Below are 25,000 nucleotides of genomic sequence, written 5' to 3'. Positions count from 1 at the left end.
CAACAATATTGAGCTAGCCAGGCATTTGAGTTGGTCATCCAACACAGGCTCGATCCTCACCTTTCTGTATAATCCCAACTGTGAAATGGATGTGATAATAGTCCACAAAATATTCTTCCTTTGCCTCGTTTAGCACCAGCTGCAACACTCTCCTCCAAATTCATTATCTCCGTTAGCAAGGCTAACGTTGCACTCGGTAGCTTGTGCTTATTATTATTATTATTATTATTATTGGGGTTGGTGCTTGTGCAGTGGAGGGGTTCTTTTTGGGGGAGTTGGAGCCGTTGGATTGTTATGCTTAAATGATCCTAGCCAGCTAGTTTGATAACCTTCTTTGATTCAGACATACCGTAGGCTGCCTGGTACCGTCCACTGACCAGTTGCTGGTTAACTATGAGAGGCAGGATCCCAGCCGACCGTTGCTTCCCCCCAACCCGCAACGGAGGGTTATCAGCTGGGCTGGGACTCCCCTCGCTAACCAGCAACTGAGACCATTGAGCTAAAGGTGCTTAGCTAGCTCGATCGTGAAATTACTCAAACTTATTAAATATGACACCAATAAGCACACCGATGCCAATAGTTAGCTTAATCTTGATATAACTAAGACATCTGCTAGAAAAAATAATTTTTCCACCGACAGATTTAGCTACAATGTTTCCGCCCACCTCCGTCCTAATAGCAGAGTTGAAGATGCTACTTCCTCGCACTAGTCATCACTTACACCACCTCCCAGGGTGGTGGACATATTTAGTTGTTACTAGGAACTAGTCGTGAGTGGTGCAACCCATTTAAATTGAGTAGTGACCAAATCTCGAGTTAGTCAACACTTAGGCTATGACTAGGCCTAGTCACCACTTAGGCTATGACTAGGCCTAGTCACCACTTAGGCTTTGACTAGGCCTAGTCACCACTTAGGCTATGACTAGGCCTAGTCACCACTTAGGCTTTGACTAGGCCTAGTCACCACTTAGGCTATGACTAGGCCTAGTCAACACTTAGGCTATGACTAGGCCTAGTCACCACTTAGGCTATGACTAGGCCTAGTCACCACTTAGGCTATGACTAGGCCTAGTCACCACTTAGGCTATGACTAGGCCTAGTCAACACTTAGGCTATGACTAGGCCTAGTCACCACTTAGGCTATGACTAGGCCTAGTCACCACTTAGTAACGACTGGTGCAACCGGCTCCTGGTTGACGACGGTTGTTGAGTCTTACATACTGCAGCCAGATAGCCCATAATGGCAAGTTCTGATTTAGCCTAGGCTACATGTTTGATTAATGGGATATACATCCTACTACCTTTATTTATCTTTTATTTGTCTTTCAGTACCTAGCCTGACTGCCTTTTTTTTAATTTATTTTTGTCAAACAGTGAAAACCTACTGTTCAAGCCAGGGTCTGACATAAATTAAAAGAACGGTTGTTGACATTGTGTGTTGTATTTGCTTCTGAAAACATCATTGCTTATCGATATTGCCTATGATACAATGCCCACTAGTGGACAGAATGTGCACAACTTTATTTTAATACCTAGGTAGGTATTTCTGTAAGAATTTAATGGTAAAAATATTATTAATAATAATTCGAATATATTCGAATATTATTATTAATAAATAAACGAACTTCGAATATGATTTTGGGGCAAAAGTCCCAGCCCTAGTGGACAGTGAGGGGATCTGGGGCTGTGAGTGGACAGTGAGGGGGTTTGGGGGTGTGAGTGGACAGTGAGGGGGTTTGGGGGTGTGAGTGGACAGTGAGGGGGTCTGGGGCTGTGAGTGGACAGTGAGGGGGTTTGGGGGTGTGAGTGGACAGTGAGGGGGTCTGGGGCTGTGAGTGGACAGTGAGGGGGTCTGGGGGTGTGAGTGGACAGTGAGGGGGTCTGGGGGTGTGAGTGGACAGTGAGGGGGTTTGGGGGTGTGAGTGGACAGTGAGGGGGTTTGGGGCTGTGAGTGGACAGTGAGGGGGTTTGGGGCTGTGAGTGGACAGTGAGGGGGTTTGGGGGTGTGAGTGGACAGTGAGGGGGTCTGGGGCTGTGAGTGGACAGTGAGGGGGTCTGGGGGTGTGAGTGGACAGTGAGGGGGTCTGGGGCTGTGAGTGGACAGTGAGGGGATCTGGGGCTGTGAGTGGACAGTGAGGGGGTTTGGGGGTGTGAGTGGACAGTGAGGGGGTTTGGGGGTGTGAGTGGACAGTGAGGGGGTTTGGGGGTGTGAGTGGACAGTGAGGGGGTTTGGGGGTGTGAGTGGACAGTGAGGGGGTTTGGGGGTGTGAGGGGACAGTGAGGGGGTTTGGGGGTGTGAGTGGACAGTGAGGGGGTTTGGGGGTGTGAGTGGACAGTGAGGGGATCTGGGGCTGTGAGTGGACAGTGAGGGGGTTTGGGGGTGTGAGGGGACAGTGAGGGGGTTTGGGGGTGTGAGTGGACAGTGAGGGGGTTTGGGGGTGTGAGTGGACAGTGAGGGGATCTGGGGCTGTGAGTGGACAGTGAGGGGGTTTGGGGGTGTGAGTGGACAGTGAGGGGGTTTGGGGGTGTGAGTGGACAGTGAGGGGATCTGGGGCTGTGAGTGGACAGTGAGGGGGTTTGGGGGTGTGAGTGGACAGTGAGGGGGTTTGGGGGTGTGAGGGGACAGTGAGGGGGTTTGGGGGTGTGAGTGGACAGTGAGGGGGTTTGGGGGTGTGAGTGGACAGTGAGGGGGTTTGGGGCTGTGAGTGGACAGTGAGGGGATCTGGGGGTGTGAGTGGACAGTGAGGGGGTCTGGGGCTGTGAGTGGACAGTGAGGGGGTCTGGGGCTGTGAGTGGACAGTGAGGGGGTTTGGGGGTGTGAGTGGACAGTGAGGGGGTCTGGGGCTGTGAGTGGACAGTGAGGGGGTCTGGGGCTGTGAGTGGACAGTGAGGGGTCAGGTCTTAAACCCCACACCGCCAGCGACCTTCGGCTGGGGGAACAAACCTGTGTGCATTCATCAGGCAGCTCACCCACAGGAAGCTTCCCCCAGAGAGGTCACAGGTCAGGGAGGGCAGGTTGCCGTGGCGATATGGATGGAGCGGTCCAGTGCAGCAGTGCCACCGATGCCCCCACACACTCACACACACACACTCTCCCACACGCATGCAGGCCCGACACACGCTCTCACACACACACACGCATGCTCACACACACATACACACATGCTTTCACACACACACACGCTCACACACACACACACACACACACGCTCACAAACACATACACACACAGATGCTCACACACACATACATACACACACACATGCGCGCACACACACATACAGGTTCAGCAGGCACACACACTGAATACATTACAGCTGATCTCTGAATACATTACAGCTGATCTCTGAATACGTTACAGCTGATATCTGAATATGTTACAGCTGATCTCTGAATATGTTACAGCTGATCTCTGAATACATTACAGCTGATCTCTGAATACATTACAGCTGATCTCTGAATACGTTACAGCTGATCTCTGAATATGTTACAGCTGAACTCTGAATACATTACAGCTGATCTCTGAATACATTACAGGGTAACACTTTATAATAAGTGCACAGCTGATCTCTGAATACATCACAGCTGATCTCTCTGAATGCATTACGAGTCCTGTGTGTGGGGGCAGCGAGTCCTCAGCTCTTACCCACTAGAATCACGGTCAGAATCCCTGTCCGCCTCTCAAATTGTGCTGGTGTATCTCTTAGACCTAGGCCTCCGGTGAATCGCACTGTGAGACACCTATGCCCCTTGACCCAGGCCCCTGTCATTCCAGGCTCTGTCCCGTCTGATTTAGAAGTCGCCCCGGCTTGTCTAAACAATGCAACTGCCTATGAGGAAAGGAGAGGGCTTGGGCTGATTCATCTAAACATAAGAAGTCGCCTTCAGCAACATAAATTAGATCTGTAAATGTTAGTCTCTCAGGATGACCCTGATGTCCTGGTACTGTCCGAGTCCTGGATAAAACAATCTGGTAGTGACTCCTCTGTAGCTCTGCAGCAACATCATTTATACAGAATCAATAGAGTTGGCAGGGCTGCTGGGTTTGGTATTTATGTAAAACCGTGCCCGTCTGTCTATCATAAATGCCATTACTATTCCACAGTGTTTTAATCTACTCATTGTTTGTGATGGGTGTCTACAGGCCTCCCAAGGCTGAGGTCAGTGCTATTGAACTCGTCAGCACTGTGAATGAGGGAAACCTCAGTGCTTTACGTTTGAAATGATATGAACTTACAGCTGATCTTTCTGAATACATTACAGATGATCTCTGAGAATACATTACAGATTATCTCTCTTAGAATACATTACAGATTATCTCTCTTAGAATACATTACAGATTATCTCTCTGAGAATACATTACAGATCCCAGTTGCAATACCACAACCAACACCATGGTGAGGCAGGCCACTCTTTCAATCCACTCACACACACACACACAGTAGTGAAGTACAAGTGAGTGTCTTAGACCAATCCAGTCTAATGGAAACGAGCTGAAATGATATTCACTTGGCCAGAGGAACTTCAAGGCACTTAATTTACTGGCTAGCTGAGCACACTACAAACTTAGTGCGTTTGTATTTCCATCTCCTAGACATTCATGCAGCAGCCTGAGTGACTGTGTTCTGGCCTCTGAAAGACTGAACAGTTCTCACACAGGAGCTCCTGCTTCTCATTTGCATAACGGCCTATTCTGTTGTGACAGCCTGAGTTGAGGTTGAAAGAGAGGCCACCGCCAACACACAGCACATTTATCTGGGGTGGGAGGATGGATGGGGTGGGTGGCGGGTGTGTGTGAGAGAGAGAGAGAGAGGGAGAGAGAGAACCCTCTGAGGCCCACAGAGTGGTATCTCTTCAGAGCACCCTGGGTGGAGATGGTCCATGGGTGTGACTGGAGGTCACCAACAACTAGGGTTGTTTTGATGACAGGAAACATGTCTGACCAGAAGACCCTAACCCTAACATGTCTGACCAGAAGACCCGAACCCTAACATGTCTGACCAGGAGACCCTAACATGTCTGACCAGGAGACCCTAACATGTCTGACCAGAAGACCCGACAATGTCTGACCAGAAGACCCTAACCCTAACATGTCTGACCAGGAGACCCTAACCCTAACATGTCTGACCAGAAGACCCCTGCCCTAACAGGTCTGACCAGAAGACCCTAACATGTCTGACCAGAAGACCCTAACCCTAACATGTCTGACCAGAAGACCCTAACATGTCTGACCAGAAGACCCTAACCCTAACATGTCTGACCAGAAGACCCTAACATGTCTGACCAGAAGACCCTAACATGTCTGACCAGAAGACCCTAACATGTCTGACCAGAAGACCACCATGTGAGTCTACTGTGCCCTGTCTAGTTGTGCTCCAGCTAGCTGTTAACAGAGGTCTACGGGGGTCTACTGTGCCCTGTCTAGTTGTGCTGCAGCTAGCTGCTAAGGGTAATCATTAGCGTTAGAGAGAGAGAGTCTACGTGAGCCTAAGAGGCTGTGGATCTAGTTTAGGTCTGTTTAAAGCCATGCAGACAGAGAGGTATTGGTCTGCCCCTCATCTGAAGGCTCAATATGGTTTTACCACTAAGTAGGCCACACAATGGGTCCTGCTGACTCAAAAGGAGGTCAAAGTTCAAATGTGATGCACATTCCCTAAGCAACCTCCCTCCTCACTGGAGAAACAGGCCTTAATTCTGCTTACTGGTTAGAATCCATGACCCCCCGGTCTGTTTAAGGGGAGACACTACAGTTGAATAGGATTTTTTTTTCCTGTAAATATATCCTCATGAATTTTTACCAGTTTAATCTTCACATCAAGAGAAATATTTTTTGTATTACACTTTCTCTCTTAAAAAAAAATGTAGGTATGCAAATTAGGCAATAACTCATTAAATATGCATACATTTGCATATATTTCGGTACATATCTAAACAATGGATAAAGTCAGGCTTAAAGTTTTACTTTTGTTTTGACAATATACTACAAACTTAAATATTTACAGTGGGGTTTGTGAATACAAGCTTATTTTCAAAAGATATTGAAAAAATACTGCATACACCCTTGGGATGTCTTCAACTCAGGATTGTGTGATTCGACTCAGACTTGGTGTTCAGAGCGACGCGTCGAATCGTCATGTGTTTTTTCTCTTTCTCCTGGCTATCAGAAAATCACTTGACGTCAAGTTTCCGTGATTATTTTGGTTAGGCCTATATTGGTAGCCTATAGAAAGAACCAATTGTTGCCGAGGCACATTTCTGAGTAGGTTAGGGTATTTGAAATCAACGAGAATGACCGTTACATAATTACAGCATTTTTAAATAGCTAGAATAGCCTGGCTATCGGTTTGTGGAATAAGATGGAGGGATGCTTCATTTTGTTCAATCTTTTTCTGAACGAACTTTCGTCCATTTATGCTTCAATAGCCTTTATTGGGATATTTTATTTTATAATATTTGTTTATTATTTTCCTTTTTACAAAAAACTAGAATAAAGTTTCAAAATAAATTATTAGCCTTGCTCATATTTCCGCTCCGCTAAAATCCTCTCCGCTGCCTACGAATGTGTTTATAGCTTGTTTCAAGTGCACCCCATCCCTCTTTCTTGCATTGTCCATGGTTTGGACCACTAGTAATCGAGATAATTAATAGACAGGTTATCAATATCTTAAACATGTTGTCTTCATATCCATTTTGTGTCATGTCGGGAGATCCCCCCCCCCCCCCCCCCATATGTCTAGGCTGAGGGGAGACCGCCGGAGTCGGGACAGCTGTGAAACTTTCAACTCAAAATTGCAGGCTGCACAATAAAATACACCTGTTTTCTTGTTAAACGTGAATCATCTAGCATTGTCCATCTACTTCTGATGCCCCCATGTTTTTATACAGTTTCCCATAGCCTACATTAGGGTTGGACAATTTGACGATAGTCTCAACTGCGCATTTGAAAGCTTGCGCGAATCGGCTCATAGTTGGGCAGCAGTCAACAAGGAAATGTTTTGGCTGTCACTAAAGCATTTACACAGACGTTAGAGCTCAAGCTGTCTATGGGAAACCCTATTTTTACCATTGGATATACAAGAAGATTGATCTAGGAAAGCAGTGTGTTGGGATATTCTATTTGGGAAATGCACGTGATTGCTGGCGCATAGTAGGCTAGGCTAGACGCTTAGCGGAGGGGAGAGGGGCTCCCTGCCTTCTTCCCTCTGCTATATCAGTCTTAACTCTTCTTTTACAGCCCAACACATAGCTACGCTAATAGCCTAGGTCTAAAACCAATGATTGGCCTGTCCTATAGAAATCACAAGGCAGGTGAGTGATCTTAGTCCACGTCCTAGTCCTTGACAGTGGAGCAGAATACGACTGCTCGACTTAAAGAATCTGTCGACTCAGGGTCTCCGACTGATGATTTGACGCGTCGACTTTCAGGGGGCAGCCCTAATACACCTATAAAAAAAACATTTTGGGGCCTATTTTAGACAGGAAATGCAATCTGAAATGAAAAGACAACAAGATATTCACAATTCCTGCTGTAAATATTTGCAGAAAACATCTGAGAATCAGTATGTAAAGTTTAATGAATGCACCTGCCCTGGAAGTTGAGATAGCCGGAGTGACGTCAGGTACTGAAAAAAAATAATTAAGAAAATAATAAATTTAAAGATCAGCATTATGAATTCATATTTTTTATTTCACAGGTACAACCATTTGAAAAATAGCCATTTTTAATCAAATCTCGCCATTTCTCTGTTAATGTAGCGATAGTATACATGTTATAGTAGAAGAATATCGAAAAATTGAAGTTGGAAAGAAAAAACACAATTTTGACTGTAGTGTCTCCCCTTAATGTTCCATTTTCTGTTTAAACGTTCCGATATACTGATATTCTGATTGACATGTTTCCCATGTTGTTGTTGTTGTTGTTGTTGTTTGGACCGGAGTGAAGAAGCTGCGTAAGTGTTCCCCCTGGACATAATTAAGCAGCGCGCTGCGGAAGTGTGTCCCGGAGGTCAGACACCAGCCTGGCCTGGTCTGTAAACACGGGCCAGTAAAGAACAGCTGTCTGTTCTCTCTTCAGCCTGTCAGACCAGGCTCACACCTCCTCTCTTCAACCATCCTAAATAAAAGGGCTCTCCCCAGGACTGTGGCCTACCACCTTGCTGCATCTAGACAGGAAGTCCTGTGTGTGTGTGTCTGTGTGTGTGTGTGTGTCTGTGTGTGGTACCTGTCTCTACTTTATTGGGGTGTGTTGAGTGATTCACTCCTTTAGGTTTTGCATTCTTTGCTAATTATTGTTATTGTTAATAATAATAGTAATAACTTTTATATAGCACCTTTATATAGGAGGGGGTGAGGTGGGGAGGTGGGGGGGGTGAGGAGTAGGGGAGGAGGAGGGGGGGGGGTGAGGTGAGACAGGAGGTCTGCTGGCCCGTCTGTGTTTGTAACCAAGAGGAGGAGGGGGAGCCCACTGGTGACGGGAAGCACTGAGGTCAAGACGCCTGAACACAGAACACACACACAACACAACAGACACACGCACACAAATACACACACACAGCACACACACACATGCTTGCTCTCTGAGGCTGGCCCGGTGTTAGTGAGCTCCGTTGGCTGCAGAGGAAGCGATAATGGAAGCATGCTTCCGGAACGTCCTCTCTGGTGGCCACGGACGTTTTGTGTCTGAAGGAGCGCGCTCCCTGGGTTCCTCTCAGAGCGTGTGTGAGGGGGTGGGGAACCCTGGGTTCCTCTCAGAACGTGTATGAGGGGGTGGAGAACCCTGGGTTCCTCTTGGAGCGTGTGTGAGGGGGTGGAGAACCCTGGGTTCCTCTCAGAGCGTGTGTGAGGGGGTGGAGAACCCTGGGTTCCTCTCATAGCGTATGTGAGGGGGTGGAGAACCCTGGGTTCCTCTCATAGCATGTGTGAGGGGGTGGGGAACCCTGGGTTCCTCTCATAGCGTGTGTGAGGGGGTGGGGAACCCTGAAGAGTTGTGAGGGGGTGGAGAGCGGAGTAGAGCTCAGATGAGCGGAGCCGCTCTGCTGCTGTGGGTCGCTGAGCTGGAGGCGCTGCTCTGTTCTCTCAGACGGAGCTGGAGGTGTAGAATGTTCTCTCAGACAGAGCTGGAGGTGTAGGATGTTCTCTCAGACAGAGCTGGAGGTGTAGGATGTTCTCTCAGACAGAGCTGGAGGTGTAGAATGTTCTCTCAGACAGAGCTGGAGGCGCTGCTCTGTTCTCTCAGACAGAGCTGGAGGTGTAGGATGTTCTCTCAGACAGAGCTGGAGGTGTAGAATGTTCTCTCAGACAGAGCTGGAGGTGTAGAATGTTCTCTCAGACAGAGCTGGAGGTGTAGGATGTTCTCAGCCTGGCTGCTGAGCTGTGGACCCACGCTGTAGGCAGGGCTCTACATTAACTTTTTAGCACATAGCACTGGTGCTACAGGGGTTGATAGTTCTGTAGCACAGAGCCAGAAAGTTGTAGCACAGGTATAAAATGTCCATTATCCCCTCTACTGAACACAAGTTATGCAGTTCATCACTTAAAACCACCTGGAAAGGGATATTACTGTACAAATACAATATGAAATAATAACAAATGTTTTCAGACAAGCATCTTTAGGTTTTCCCGGCTTTTGATTTTGCGGTGTCTTCATGATTTGGGTTATCTTCTTTTTCATTAATAATTTCAACATCTTTTTCCTTTGCTCGTTTGTTTGGGTTTTTCTCTATGATCTGAAAGAGGAACCAGTGTTTTCTGTGGAATTGATCTCTTGGTGTGGTGGTGCCAAGCTGAAGACAGCTAAAATAAGGATTTCTATACCAAAGCAGGGGTCTGGGCGTCCTTCCCCAAAAAAGTTTCAGAGACCTAGTTTCCTGTATTCTGGTGACTTTTAAAGAATGAAAATAACAAAATCGTGAGACATATATAATTGAAAAGTATACTGAAACAGCATGTTTAGCCTACATGAAATATGCTTTTAATTTTGAGTTATGGGGTCAGAATAATTGAATGTTTTATTTCATAAAAAAAAGTTATGTTTGATGCCCATTGATGCATACTCCTTCCTTCTAAATCATCACTCTTTCTAATCTCTCATCCTGCCCTGTCCCCTTCCTTCTCCTCTCTCTTCTCCTGCTCTCCTCTCAACAACCTCTATCCTCTCCTCTCTCACCTGTCCCTCAACTCTGTGCTGGTCCTGTCTTCTTCTACCACAATCACTGCCTTTTCTACATAGCTTACATAAATAATAGGCAAGATTAGGCTATGCTTAACTGATATTTCGTTGTATTTGCTGTTGTTTTCACTGGCACTTATGGCTGGCTGGAGGAACATTAACGCAAGCTAGCGTCGCTAAACTTTCGGTTCCGCCAGCCAAAAAGACGGTCGCTCAATCAGTCAGTCAGGGCAGCGCCTCTGATTCGCATGTTGTAGGCTACTCACGCTTGTGGTGTGGGCCGTCTCCTTGACAAATGATGCTTGCTGACTGACAGACAGCAGCGCACAAACTACGTAGATGGAGGCTCACTCGTCCTCCCGGCTTCAACGCGGAAAAAAACCTGCTAACGTTACATACAAGCGGCTCGCTGTCTGTCGCACGCGTGCTACAGGGCAAATAAATTAATCGCAGACTTTTTTTTTCATAGCACATGCGACATATATGTCGCAATGTACAGCCCTGCCTGTAGGGCTGGGAGACACCAAACCGTCAGGACAGGGTTACTACATGTCTGCCTGCCTGCCTGTCTGTCTGTCTGTCTGTCTGTCTGTCTGCCTGCCTGTCTGTCCGTCTGCCTGTCTGTCTGCCCGGCTGCCTGTCTGTCTGCCCGACTGCCTGTCTGCCTGTCTGGAGTGGAGCTAGGCTTCATGATTGTGCTGGTAAGGATTCTGTGGTCTCATCACCAGGGCTTCTAACAGTGTTGATAACTAGTTGTTACAGAGGTCTGACCCACAGCACAGCACCACGTCCGTGTTGACATTCCTCTCCAGTGAGTGGCTTGTTTCCCGTAGTGTGAGCGAGTCCAGGCGTGTGTGGGTGTTTGTGTGGAGGCCCCAGCACACACCTGGGTAGTAGCTCTGTCTGCAGCCTGACAGTGTGTGCGTGTGTGCGTTCGTTCGTTCCAGACCCTGGTTGGACCGTGATGACCGCACGCTTCCGGTTGGCTGCTGGCAGATCCTACAATGTCCGGGCGTCGGAGCTGGCACGAGACCGGCAGCACACCCAGGTGGTCTGCAACATCCTCCTCCTGGACAACACTGTCCAAACCTTCAGAGTTAACGTGAGTCACCATACTACCGTCCATGCCTTCAGTTAGCGTGAGTCATGTAGATATGGAAGAGAGAGAGGGTATAGAGAGAGAGGGTATAGAGAGAGAGAGGGTATAGAGAGAGAGAGGGTAGAGAGAGAGGGTAGAGAGAGAGAGAGGGTAGAGAGAGAGAGGGTAGAGAGAGTGGTTATAGAGAGAGGGTATAGAGAGAGAGGTTATAGAGAGAGAGCGGTTATAGAGAGAGGGTATAGAGAGAGGTTATAGAGATAAGAGGTTATAGAGAGAGGGTATAGAGATAGAGGTTACAGAGAGGGTATAGAGAGAGAGGGTATAGAGAGAGGTTATAGAGAGAGAGGGTATAGAGAGGGGTTATAGATAGAGGTTATAGAGAGAGAGGTTATAGAGAGGGGTTATAGAGAGAGGTTATAGAGAGAGAGCTTATAGATGGTGGTTATAGAGAGAGAGGTTATAGAGATAGAGGTTATAGAGAGAGGGCATCAAATTCTACCAACACCTTTGCCAAAGTGATGAAAATGCCTTCCACCGCAAAACCCTCTTATGCCAAGAGATGAGACCACATAGGAGTCCTCTCATCCAGCTGGTCCTGAGACTCTCTTCACCAAACCCCACAGGGGGTCAGGACAGTAGCCCCACAATAAATCCAAAACAAATTACAATATATATATATCCACTGGAATAATATGACACAAACCCAAAACAAATTACAATGCTATTTGACTTTAAATCATAACTATACATTGGCCAATTACCTCACTACCATTGTGGATAAAAAGCTAAGGAAAACATTGACTATGTACCAACTTAGTGAACATAATCTGGGTATTGAGAGGGGCCGCCATAGAAAAACTTGGCTTCCCAGAGAAAAAAGGTTGTGCTCAAGTTGTGCATCACAGGAAGTAGAAACTGAACTTCACTTCCTCACAGCATGCAAACAGTATCAACATGTTAGACAAAGCTATTTCCCCCAAATCACAAAAATCTGTTTAGAATTTGAGACGAAAACTGAAGCCGAAAAAATGCCCTACCTATTAGGTGAAATGCCAAAGTGTACCTTAATTGCTGCTAAACTGGTACAGAAATGTTATAACTTGAGAACAACTAATGATATAACAATATAAGTATATACAAATAATATACAAATAATAATATTAGCGGTATTGTATTGTATATTGTATAGACATTCATTTTATATTATTGTTATATAGTGTAACCGGTTCTGACTATTACTATTAGAGTTAGGAAGTATATATATCTGTGTGTATACTAAAATATAAGTAGTATGTATAACTAATTTATATAGATAGAGAGAGAGGGTAGAGAGAGAAGAGAGAGGGGGTATAGAGAGGGGGTATAGAGAGAGAGGGTAGAGAGAGAGAGGGTAGAGAGAGAGGGTGTAGAGAGAGAGGGTAGAGAGAGAGAGGGTAGAGAGAGAGAGAGGGTAGAGAGAGAGAGAGGGTAGAGAGAGAGAGAGGGTAGAGAGAGAGAGAGGGTAGAGAGAGAGAGAGGGTAGAGAGAGGGTAGAGAGAGAGAGGGTAGAGAGAGAGAGGGTAGAGAGAGAGGGTAGAGAGAGAGAGGGTAGAGAGAGAGAGGGTAGAGAGAGAGAGAGGGTAGAGAGAGGGTAGAGAGAGAGAGAGAGGGTAGAGAGAGAGAGAGAGAGAGGGTAGAGAGAGAGGGTAGAGAGAGAGGGTAGAGAGAGAGAGGGTAGAGAGAGAGAGTAGAGAGAGAGAGAGGGTAGAGAGAGAGAGAGGGTAGAGAGAGAGAGAGGGTAGAGAGAGAGAGGGTAGAGAGAGAGAGGGTAGAGAGAGAGAGAGGGTATAGGCTCCTCCGGCTGGTCACCTGGACTCTTTTTTTACTGGGGGGGAGAGAGGGAGGAGATGGGAGAGAGAGATGTAAGGAGGGAGAGGGAGATGGGGCAGAGAGAGAGAGGGGGGGGGGGAGATAGGAGAGGGGGAGAGACAGAGATAGAGGGGGGAGAGAGACAGAGATAGAGGGGGGAGAGAGACAGAGATAGAGGGGGGAGAGAGACGGAGATAGAGGGGGAGGAGGGGTGAAATGCCAGACATTCCGGCATTCAGACGAGCCTCCAGGAGCTGCTGCATAGTCAAGTACACACTCGCTCCCTCACACACAACTTCCAGCAACACACACACACTCGCTCCCTCACACACAACTTCCAGCAACACACACACACACACACACACACTCGCTCCCTCACACACAACCTCCAGCAACACACACTCGCTCCCTCACACACAACCTCCAGCAACACACACACTCGCTCCCTCACACACAACCTCCAGCAACACACACACACACAACCTCCAGCAACACACACACACTCGCTCCCTCACACACACACACACACACTCGCTCCCTCACACACAACCTCCAGCAACACACACACACAACCTCCAGCAACACACACACACACACTCGCTCCCTCACACACAACCTCCAGCAACACACACACACACTCGCTCCCTCACACACAACCTCCAGCAACACACACACACACTCGCTCCCTCACACACAACCTCCAGCAACACACACACACTCGCTCCCTCACACACAACCTCCAGCAACACACACACACACACTCGCTCCCTCACACACAACCTCCAGCAACACACACACACACCCTCACACAACACACACACTCGTTCCCTCACACACAACCTCCAGCAACACACACACACACACAACCTCCAGCAACACACACACACACAACCTCCAGCAACACACACACACACGCGCGCACACACACACACACACACACAAACCTAGCCTCTTTCTATCTCTGTCTCAGACCTGTACTCTCAAACACACACACACGCACGCTGAGCAGAGCGGGGTGCCAACCCAGGACAGTAAATCAGTGTTCCAGTGTTGCAACATGCGTGTTTTTCCTGGGAGAGGGAGGGAGGGGCCCGCCACCAAGACTCCCAGAGGGGCTTGTTTTTACTCCTCCTGTGTGAATGAAGCAGGCGCGCCGTCCTGTATAGCCAGGATTAGGATTATCAGAGCATGTTAGTCAGGATTGAGATTAACCTATCAGAGCATGTTAGTCAGGATTGATATTAACCTATCAGAGCATGTTAGTCAGGATTGAGATTAATCGGGATCGAGATTAACCTATCAGAGCATGTTAGTCAGGATTGAGATTAACCTATCAGAGAATGTTAGTCAGGATTGAGATTAACCTATCAGAGCATGTTAGTCAGGATTTAGGTTAGTCAGGATTGAGATTAACCTATCAGAGCATGTTAGTCGGGATTGAGATTAGCCTATCAGAGCACATCAGTCAGGATTGAGGCCGTTGATAAAGAGAGATGCACCAAATGCTCAGATTCTCCGCACATCATATACCTTTCCAGAGGCTTTTCTGAGGATGTGGTGACCACCCCTCCCTCCCATCAACTGATGTAATCTCCAAAGTTAATGTCTAAATCCATATCTATCTGCTTCCGTGGTTGCCAGAGTGACAGTCCAGTAGGAGTGTATCGTAGCCCGTGACAACGCAATGCCGCAAATCAATTACCAGAATTAAGATCAACTTCCCTCCGATTTCCTCTTTTGTCACAAATCGATTAGTCATCCGCAGCTCAACCCTGTACCCCTGTACTCTACCCCAGCCCTGTAGCGCTCCCATAAGCCTCTCCTGTAGGGGGAGAGATGGAGAGGGAGAGATGGAGAGGGAGACTCCCTGTCAGGCTGCCTGGACAAGCTGCCTCATGCCTGGCTGCATTTCTCTCATTCCTCCTGTCCTCCACACACACACACACACACACACACACACACAGCCTCTTCGTGCTCCAACAGTGGGAGGTAAGCTAGTTCCCTCTGGTAGAATAAAGTTGTGCAGGGCTTAACATAAACTAGTGAATGAGTGAAGACCCCCCCCCCCCCTCTGTCTAGATCGCTCTCTCCAGCACAAACACGGATTCACACAGGAAATCCTCTCTCTCTCTCTCTCAGATCCTCAGTGGTTCTGTGTGCTGTTCTGTCCCAGTCTGGTTCTCTTCAGAGTAGGGGTTCTGTTCAGGGTTCTGGTCAGTGTAGGGGTTCTGTTCAGCGTGGGGGTTGCACACACACTACTATCTACTACACACACACACTACTACTACAGTATCAATTTGTTTGTCTTTTTCTGTTCTCCTCTGTTGTGTGCAGAAGCACGACCAGCACCAAGTCCTGCTAGACACACACACACACACACACACACCATGATGTTGTTCTCTCTGTTGTGTGTGCAGAAGCACGACCAGGGCCAGGTATTGCTGGATGCTCTGTTCCGTCACCTGGAGCTGACGGAGAGGGACTACTTTGGCCTGCATCTGGCGGATGACTCCTCCGACAGTCCGGTGAGTGCTCCGGTCAGACTCATACAGTACAGCTCGGTGATATCCATGCGGCAACGCAGCGCTTGTGTTGTTCATGATTGACTGTGACTCTGAGTCTGTACGTAGCTGCAGTGATTCAGCCTAGTTTAACCAACTCAAGTGTTTCAGGCTAGAAATTGCCATCACTTTGAGTGTGTGTGTCTGTATGTAGAAGTGTGTGTGTGTGTGTTTGTATGTAGAAGTGTGTGTGTGTGTGTGTGTTTGTATGTACAAGTGTGTGTGTGTGTGTGTGTGCGCATGTGTGTGTGTTGTAGAAGAAGTGTCGTTGTTGTCGTGTTACTGTGTTGTTGTTGAGTTTCTGCTTGTCTATTTTCCAGAGATGGCTGGATCCTAACAAACCCATCAGGAAGCAGTTAAAAAGTAGGTGAAATCTCAGATTAACACAGAAAATAAACTGTTTATGTACATGGTAAATAGCAGACGTATCTGTATTGATTGGAGCAGTGTTTCGGTCTGCGTGTAATATTCTGTGTCGCCAATCATTTGGTTTTCCAGGATTTGTGGATGAATATCTTGATGATGGACTGAGGAAGAGTCCAGGGAAACAACATTAAACCATCTCAATCTGTTTCCAGGGGGCTCGCCACATCATCTGAGTTTCAGAGTCAAGTTCTTTGTGACAGATCCTAATAAACTTCAGGAGGAGTACACCAGGTAAGGAGCCGGACTGCTCCTCTCTGATTATTCACCTATTCTATAACACTACAGAAGGCCTGAGAGTTTGAGAGAATTGAGAGTTTAACATGTTTTTTGAATGATTTTTCACGGTGCCCACTATGAAAGTATTTTTATACTTGGTTTAAAAAACATTCTTCTGTGGGAATGGAGTTAACTTCTGGTTTCCACAAACGTTGTAAAACAATAAACTCAAGAGAACTTCAGGAACATCAATCAAGTAGGAAAACAGAAAAACTATTTTTGGAGTGAACACATGGGTGATGACTTGAAATTACATTAACACCACCCACATCCACTGTATGACCAAAACAGTGGTAGAGCAATTACAATGACTTACTCCTTAGTGATGACTTACTCCTTAGTGATGACTTACTCCTTAGTGATGACTTACTCCTTAGTGATGACTTACTCCTTTGTGATGACTTACTCCTTTGTGATGACTTACTCCTTTGTGATGACTTACTCCTTTGTGATGACTTACTCCTTTGTGATGACTTACTCCTTTGTGATGACTTACTCCTTAGTGATGACTTACTCCTTTGTGATGACTTACTCCTTTGTGATGACTTACTCCTTAGTGATGACTTACTCCTTAGTGATGACTTACTCCTTAGTGATGACTTACAGCCTTAGTGATTACTTACTTGTGTGTTGTTTTCTTCTGCTAGCATATTACTGTGAGGTGTGGGATGAATCTACTGGAGCATATTTCTGCTCTTTCTGGAGACTGTGACGGTTTGTAACCCTGGTGTTCCCTGTTCCTCCCAGGTACCAGTGTTTCCTTCAGATCAAACAGGACGTACTGACAGGAAGGTGAGTTGGTCGTCATGACGCTGTGATGTACTGGAGTTGCATACCTCAGAACAGCAAGACCCAGAACCAACATACACTTTCTTTCTTGTTCTGCTCCAGACGTTATTTATTATTTATCCATGTTAAAGGATAAGGACACTGAATTTCATGTTTAGCCCTATTCCTGGCTTCCCTGGCATGTATCTGACTAGTACAGGTTAAAATATTTCTGTTTTGTGCAGTACAGAGTTCTGTGTCATTAACGTCGGCACGCACCCTGGCTCGTTGCTAGCTATGGGCACACTCGAAAAACTCTAAAAAGTATGATATACGTGGATTTCAAGTTCAAGAATTACATGGTTTATGATTACCAAGCTCTGAAGTCGTCCTGTAAACTTGCTTGGTAAGCATAAACCATGTAATTCCTGAACTTAAAATCCACATATATCATACTTTTTAGAGTTTTTCGAGTGTGCCCATAGCTAGCAACGAGCCAGGGTGCGTGCCGACGTTAATGACACAGAACTCTGTACTGCACAAAACAGAAATATTTTAACCTGTACTAGTCAGATACATGCCAGGGAAGCCAGGAATAGAGCTAAACATGAAATTCAGTGTCCTTATCCTTTAATACAGTTTAAATTAAATATTTTTCTAGATAGAGCTGATCCAAACTGCTGTAGTAGCAACCATTGAAAAGAGCTGTAATGATCTTTATATTGATCCAGCTGAATCCGTGTGTGTGCGTGTGCTCCACAGACTTCCCTGTCCTCACAACACTGCCGCACTGCTGGCCTCCTATGCTGTTCAGTGTGAGTACCCTGACCCACCCTGGGACCCAGTCTGACCCTAACCCAGACCCAGCCTGACTCTAACCCAGACCCAGCCTGACCCTAACCGACCCTAACCCAGACCCAGTCTGACCCTAACCCAGACCCAGCCTGACCCTAACCGACCCTAACCCAGACCCAGTCTGACCCCAACCCAGACCCAGTCTGACCCTAACCCAGACCCAGCCTGACTCTAACCCAGACCCAGCCTGACCCTAACCGACCCTAACCCAGACCCAGTCTGACCCTAACCCAGACCCAGCCTGACCCTAACCCAGACCGACCCTAACCGACCCTAACCCAGACCCAGTCTGACCCTAACCCAGACCCAGTCTGACCCTAACCTCGTCCCGTCAAGCCCAGCTCTAACACTGGCTTAGTCCTCCTAGTCCAGCCCTGCCTAGCGTGCCCAGCCAGCCTAGTCCAGCCCTGCCTAGCGTGCCCAGCCAGCCTAGTCCAGCCCTGCCTAGTGTGCCCAGTGACCCAGTCTCCCGTGGGCGGGGCTCCTAGCCCGGGGGGAGGGGGGCTGTGGGTCAGCAGGGTGACCTCAATAATGACTCCACACAGATCGTCTGTCTATACAGGAGCTCTGTCTCTCACTTCCTCTCTCTCTCCATCTGTCTCTCTCTTTCTCTCCCTCCCTCTCTTTCTCTCTGATGCTCTCTCTCTCTGACTCTCTCTCTCTCTCCCTCCCTCTCTCTCTCTCTCTCTCTCTCACCAGCTCCCGGCTCTCTATGGCTATATAGGTCAGAGGAAGGATTACAACTGGACCTCTGACATAACACACACACACACTGTGCAGTCTGCTCGGTGCTGATGCAGGTGATGTGCATGGGTGTCCACTATGCCAGAGAGCAGCAAGAAGACGCTGTTAATTGTGTTATCTTAAAGCTAACAGCTTAATCTGATGAGATTAAACCATGTGAGAGGATCCAATTCAATCCAGTCCAACTTTATTTATAGAGCACATTTAAAACAACAAGAGTTGAACAAAGTGCTTTCCATTTCAAACAATACAAGAAACACAACAAACACAATAGGACAATAGAAACCAAGAAACATAATAATAAAAAATAAACGACTGATAGCCTACTAAGTATTAAAATGGCAGTGAGAATAGATGTGTTTTTAAGCCGGACTTAAACTGGAAGCGTTGGGGCCAGCCTAATGGGCAGGGGCAGTTCATTCCAGAGTTTTGGGGCTACGACAGCAAAAGCTCGGTCCCCCCTGTGCTTTAGCCTAGATTTAGGGACGACGAGGAGCGACTGATCAGCCGACCTGAGAGATCGTCGTGGAACATAGGGATTTAGGGTGGAGCCAGACCATTCAAGGCTTTATAAGCAAACAATAGAATCTTAAGATTAATCCTAAACTGCACGGGAAGCCAATGGAGGGAGGCCAGGACAGGAGTAATGTGTTCCCGTCTACGTGTCCCTTTCAGTAGCCGGGCAGCAGCGTTCTGTACTAGCTGGAGACGTGGCAGCCTGGCCCAGACCAGCATAGAGGGCGTTCTGTACTAGCTGGAGACGTGGCAGCCTGGCCCAGACCAGCATAGAGGGCGTTCCAGTAGTCGAGGCCGGTAGACACAAACGCATGGATGCATTCTTCTGAACGCTAGTGTGTGTTATTGCGCTGTGGACCTCCAGCTGTTCACATTACATTTGAGTTTGTTCGGCACAAGTTCGGTCTGAACCCATCATAAGCTGAACCGAACTTTATGAAAATTAATGATGAAAACAATGTTTTTGTATCTTGCATAGCACATCAGGGGCAATTTGATGATATGGTTGTCTGGAATTGTACTGTACCCCACCTCTATACCTGTATAACCTACTGTAGGATACTGACAGATATCAGGCGAGTTGATTAATCCAATGGGGTGGACACAGGTGTAATTGATTACATTAATTAATATTCCCTTCTATTTAGTGTGTCACAGCCAACTCAAACACGATCGTGCTTCAGGTATACATCATGGCTGCATTACAACCCATCCTTCTGTTGAACCAAAGGAACCAACGGTGATGCGTCCGCATAGCCATTTGGTTCATTTAATCATTTAGTCAGGACCAACTTCAGTCCTCTGGATGTCGGACAGTGCCATCCTCTCTAAATACAGGCGTTCTGAAAAGTTGGCCTTCCTCCTCAGGATGACCTACCACCCATTATATTGTGCTTAATTCATAGATAGCGCATCCTGTCAGGTAGGACATTTCTATCAGAACGCTGTGACACAATAAATAGAAGGGAATATTAATTAATCTAATCAATTACACTTTACCACTGTCCGCCCTTGCTTTAATCAGGTTTGAGAGCGTGAACTTGAGAAAGCAGCAGCAGGCGCTAGGAAACAGTGTGCCAAGCGGCAATGGAGCCCAGTGTGTTGTGGCTTACAGGCTACTGTAGAGGGGCCAAACTGTCATTTGTTCTGGTTGCGTCAGCTCATATGGGAGAAAATGTGCCAGTGGAAATGACTGCAGTTGCTAAAAAGAGCCAGCTGACCATCTAATAGAGATCCCTCAGAGATGGCAATCATGCAGTCTGAACGAGGCTTCCCCTCTGACACCAACAGCTGCCACACACCAGGACAGAGGGCCTGGACATCTTACTGGTCTAATATATCTCCCACCCTCTCTCCCGCCTTCCTACCATCTAATGAGCCTGTGAGAGAGAGAGAGAGTGATGAGTGAGGGAGCTACCTGCCCTGCTGCCTCTACCTGCCCTCCTGCCATCTGAGAGTCAGAGTCAAGTCCCTCTCCCGTCACTGGCTCTGCTGGCTGCTGGTTGAGGCTGCTGGCTGGAGAAGCCGTCTCTCCTGTTGTAAATAAACATTTCACTGTTAGTTAATCCACTTTATTTTTTGACAAAAGCGTATGAATACTAATTATTCATAGGCAATTCATAGGCAATGTTTGGCTATTGACTTGGCATCTATTGCTACGTCAACCTAGCTAGCAAGCCAACGTTACCTCAGGCTCCGCAGCAGTTCCTTCCTCTGCTTCTACTCTCACTTTCTTCTTGAAGAATGTATATATTGGTATGTTTGTACTCTTGACCTGAAAGTCAAGAGTACAAACATATTAGCTAAGCTTAAGACAGTCCTATTTTTCATTGACACTGGCCTGACTAACGTTGCATGCAAACCTATCTAGCTAACGTTAGCTAGTGCTAGCCTAACTCGCGTTACAGACTGGAAAATGAACGTTGCAGCATAGCCCAAATTATGTTTGGACAAGTAGACAACTACAGTGGATATTCAATATGGATTGTATTGTATATATTGTAAGTAGCTAACGTTAACTTACCTCACACAACCGTATCTCAACTCCGTGTGGAATTCCAGCGTGAATCAATGCAGCTGTGTGCAATTAACACTTCCAACACGTGGGATTGGCACGCGACCTATTTCAATCCACGCGATTATTACATTACATTACATTACAGTCATTTAGCAGACGCTTTTATCCAAAGCGACTAACAATAATTGCATTTAACGTAGGAAGAGCCAATGTACTACTATTTGCTAGAACTCACAAGTGCATCTTCTTTCTAAAACAAACAAGTGACTAAGAGCATAATCTAGATTATCGGGGGAGGGGCCCAGCAGAGTACCATGAGCACAACAGCGTTTGAGTTTTGTTATTTATTTAGAGAAGTAAAAACTTTTGATAACCTAAATGTTGCAGCTATGGCACGACAAATTCATCCGCCATGGATGAATTAACGTATGGGAAACACTGCCCTATGAAGAGCTTTTCGTGCTCGAGGGCTCACCGTTAGCCCCACGCCACCTGTGGCGGCCTGGGCATCATTCCGCCATGCAGATGAGGCGATGAACGAACATTCCCCCACTCTGCGGTGTACAATTGTCTGGTCAGTGTGCACTCTCCTGTGCTCCTGGACTCCCAGGATCTCCACTCCCCTCTCACTAACACAGTGCTCTAGTTCCTCTAGCCGTGTCTCCTCCCTTACTGTGTTTGCGTTGAAGGTTCCCATAATAAATGGTCTCTTACAGCGCAAGCGTGCATTGGACAGTGGGCTGTGGTCAGACTGAACCCTTCCTCTCCAATGGAGAGGGTTTGGGGTCCAGTCGTCATAGTGTCCCCCCGAGGGAGGACCAGCACCACCGTCCGCTGCTTGGTTCCTGCGGACTCCCGCGACTGGAAGTATAGGATTCTCGATGATCGGTGTCTCCATTGTCAGGCTTTACAATGCTAGTTAAGGACTGTGGGGCGCAACTCCTCTCAGCCCTACTCTGGCTGTTTTGGGCTTAAAGCCCTCATCCGCCCTTGCTCCACACCTCCAGATGGTATACGGTGCGGAGCCAGGCGCGAGCAGCACCTGTGGTTTTTGTTCGGAGTGACCTTCTCCTAGATTGGTTGCCTACCATGTCTGTGAGCCCCATCTGCCCATGCTTTTTGCCCATAGCTGGGACAGTGGTTGGCAGGAGCCAGGGCGTGTCCACACACAGGTGGGCCTGCGCGCCTTGCCTCTGGGGCCCACTGTTGCTCCGAGATCCCCTACAGTTTAGCTTGGGACCGCGAGGTACCCAGTTACCATGTGTGGCCGTGTGGAGGCACTGTAGGAGTCTTGGCGGTGGAGTGGCTTTGTACCGGCAGAAGGAGGCTTACGCACTCGGCTCCTCTTAGGAGGAGGGCTAGCCAGCGGCGGTAGCTGAAAGCAGAGAGAATAAAGCAGTAGCGGCGTGCAGCATGCACTAACTACAAGCACTACTACCACAGATCTACTGCACTACGCATCACACAACCCTGCACAGTAATTCACACACCGACTGCCCAACGTCTATCAGTGGACAATGTTGCTACGAAGTTCGTATGCGCAATATAGCATAGTTCGTTATCAACTGGTATTGCTAACAATGGCTAACTTGGCTAGAACTACAAAGATAGGGTGAAAGTGGGTTTTTCACGTTTATTTCTGGAATTCATTCAACTGGTATATGATATCGTCCCGGGCACCAAGTCCAGAGCTCCGATACAAAAGAAACGCAGCAATAATCCTTTATACTGACTCACACCTCTCTCCTCTCTCTTCCTCCCTCTCTCCCTCTCCCTCTCCCCCTGCAGCTGAGCTGGGGGACTACAGTGATGCAGATCATGCTCCTGGGTATCTGTCCGAGTTCAGCTTCATCCCCAACCCTCCACAGGGCTTCCACAAGGAGGTCACCAAGCACCACCAGCAGCACAGGTACAGACCCACACACACTCACACACACACACACGCGCACACACACCGAAACCGCTTTCTCTCACACACACCTTCTCCTCTCTCTCCTCAGTGGACTGTCTCCTGCCCAGTCAGAGTTTAATTATCTGAACACAGCACGGACTCTGGAGCTGTACGGAGTGGAGTTGCACTATGCAAGGGTGAGCTCAAGTGTGTGTGTGTGTGTGTGTGTGTGTGTGTGTTCTCATATTCATCAGATGGATGCTACAACCCCTAATCCACAACCTTCCTCATTGATCTCTCACCTTCCTTCCTCTCTCTCCCTCTTCTCGCTCTATCTCTCTCCCATCGCTCTCTCTCCCTCTCTTCTGTGGTCTAGGATCAAAGCAACACAGAGATTTTAATAGGGGTGATGTCGTCAGGGATCGTGGTTTACAAGAACAGGGTACGAATCAACTGCTTTCCATGGTGAGTGAGATCTGGGAACTCTGCTACTACAAGACTGTCTGAATCAACTTAACATCTGTCTGAATCAACTTAATCTGTCTGAATCAACTTAACATATGTCTGAATAAGCTTAACATCTGTCTGAATCAGCTTAAAGTCGCACTGAAACGGACGTTTGAGATCATCTAACTTCCGTAGTTTGACGTATTTCCGACGCAAACAAGCTATGAGGGTGGGACATATGTTTAGAGGAATTTGATTGGAACATTGACAAGTGGACGGGTTTTAAGAACTTTAGACAGATTCGATAGAATGATAGTGTCGATTGACGGGTGTATGTCGTGAGATTATTGGCCTAAAATCTAAGGTACCTGTTGTCGTCATTGCACGTGACCTACCGTTTTCCAGGAAGTAAGAAATTATATACTTTGATATAAGATTACAACAAAAGTACAATTTTGTAAATTTAGGGTTAACCCTAACCCTAACCATACATCGTTGAATAGGTGAACACTATGTCCAATTATGTGAACCAAAATGGGACAGAATGCTTTTTTCATTTCAGTGCGACTTTAACATCTGTCTGAATCAGCTTAACATCTGTCTGACTCAACTTGACATCTGTCTGAATGAACTTAACATCTGTCTGAATCAGCTTAACATCTTATTACTACTGGAAGGGCTTGTTCTGATCACACACAACACAGCTTCCAGGGTAGAACATTTCCTAGAGCGTTTGTGTGTGTTAGCGTTGTCACGATACCAAAATTATAACTTTGTGTTTGTGTGTTTTTGTGTGTGTGTGTGTGGGGGGGGGGGGGGGGGGGCGGGGTGGGTTTGTGTGTGTGTGTGCGTGTGTGTGTGCATGTGTGTGCGTGTCTGTGTGTGTGCGTGCGTGTGTGTGTAGATGTAGGTAAAATCCTCTGTTTAAAGCAGTCATCCCACACAGTGACAGGTTATATACTCAGGGTTTATGTGTAAACCATGATCACCAGAACCCCCCTGTGAACAGACAGCGTTGGTTCAGTCTTCACACCATCAGAACCCACCTGTGAACAGACAGCGTTGGTTCAGTCTTCAGACCATCAGAACCCCCCTGTGAACAGACAGCGTTGGTTCAGTCTTCACACCATCAGAACCCACCTGTGAACAGACAGCGTTGGTTCAGTCTTCAGACCATCAGAACCCCCCTGTGAACAGACAGCGTTGGTTCAGTCTTCAGACCATCAGAACCCCCCTGTGAACAGACAGCGTTGGTTCAGTCTTCAGCTCTGATCATCGCTTACAAAGTTGTGATCTTCTACTGTGAACGTGACAGGGATGGAATAGCCAGCCCTAATCCCTACAAAACCAGTGATAATCCAACCCCCCTCACACACACACACAC

At 47.3% G+C, this 25,000-nt stretch overlaps 1 protein-coding gene across 1 annotated transcript in view; it reads left to right on the top strand.

The window, feature by feature from the left end:
- The window catches only part of ptpn4a (protein tyrosine phosphatase non-receptor type 4a), a 68,914-nt gene that overhangs the window by 20,967 nt on the left and 22,947 nt on the right, over positions 1-25,000 (top strand). The window contains exons 2-10 of the mRNA XM_084443705.1: positions 11,116-11,270; positions 15,533-15,640; positions 15,997-16,039; positions 16,255-16,333; positions 17,126-17,170; positions 17,909-17,961; positions 23,067-23,187; positions 23,279-23,366; positions 23,546-23,634. Coding sequence (XP_084299831.1) covers positions 11,133-11,270; positions 15,533-15,640; positions 15,997-16,039; positions 16,255-16,333; positions 17,126-17,170; positions 17,909-17,961; positions 23,067-23,187; positions 23,279-23,366; positions 23,546-23,634 — 764 coding nt within the window. The 5' untranslated portion in view covers positions 11,116-11,132. The remainder of the gene's footprint in view (positions 1-11,115; positions 11,271-15,532; positions 15,641-15,996; positions 16,040-16,254; positions 16,334-17,125; positions 17,171-17,908; positions 17,962-23,066; positions 23,188-23,278; positions 23,367-23,545; positions 23,635-25,000) is intronic.

The sequence above is a fragment of the Borostomias antarcticus genome (assembly GCF_949987555.1).
Source record: "Borostomias antarcticus genome assembly, chromosome: 9".
Classification (NCBI taxonomy): domain Eukaryota; kingdom Metazoa; phylum Chordata; class Actinopteri; order Stomiiformes; family Stomiidae; genus Borostomias; species Borostomias antarcticus.
The sequence above is the reverse complement of the archived record's forward strand: the minus strand, read 5'-3'. Positions and strand labels throughout refer to the sequence as shown.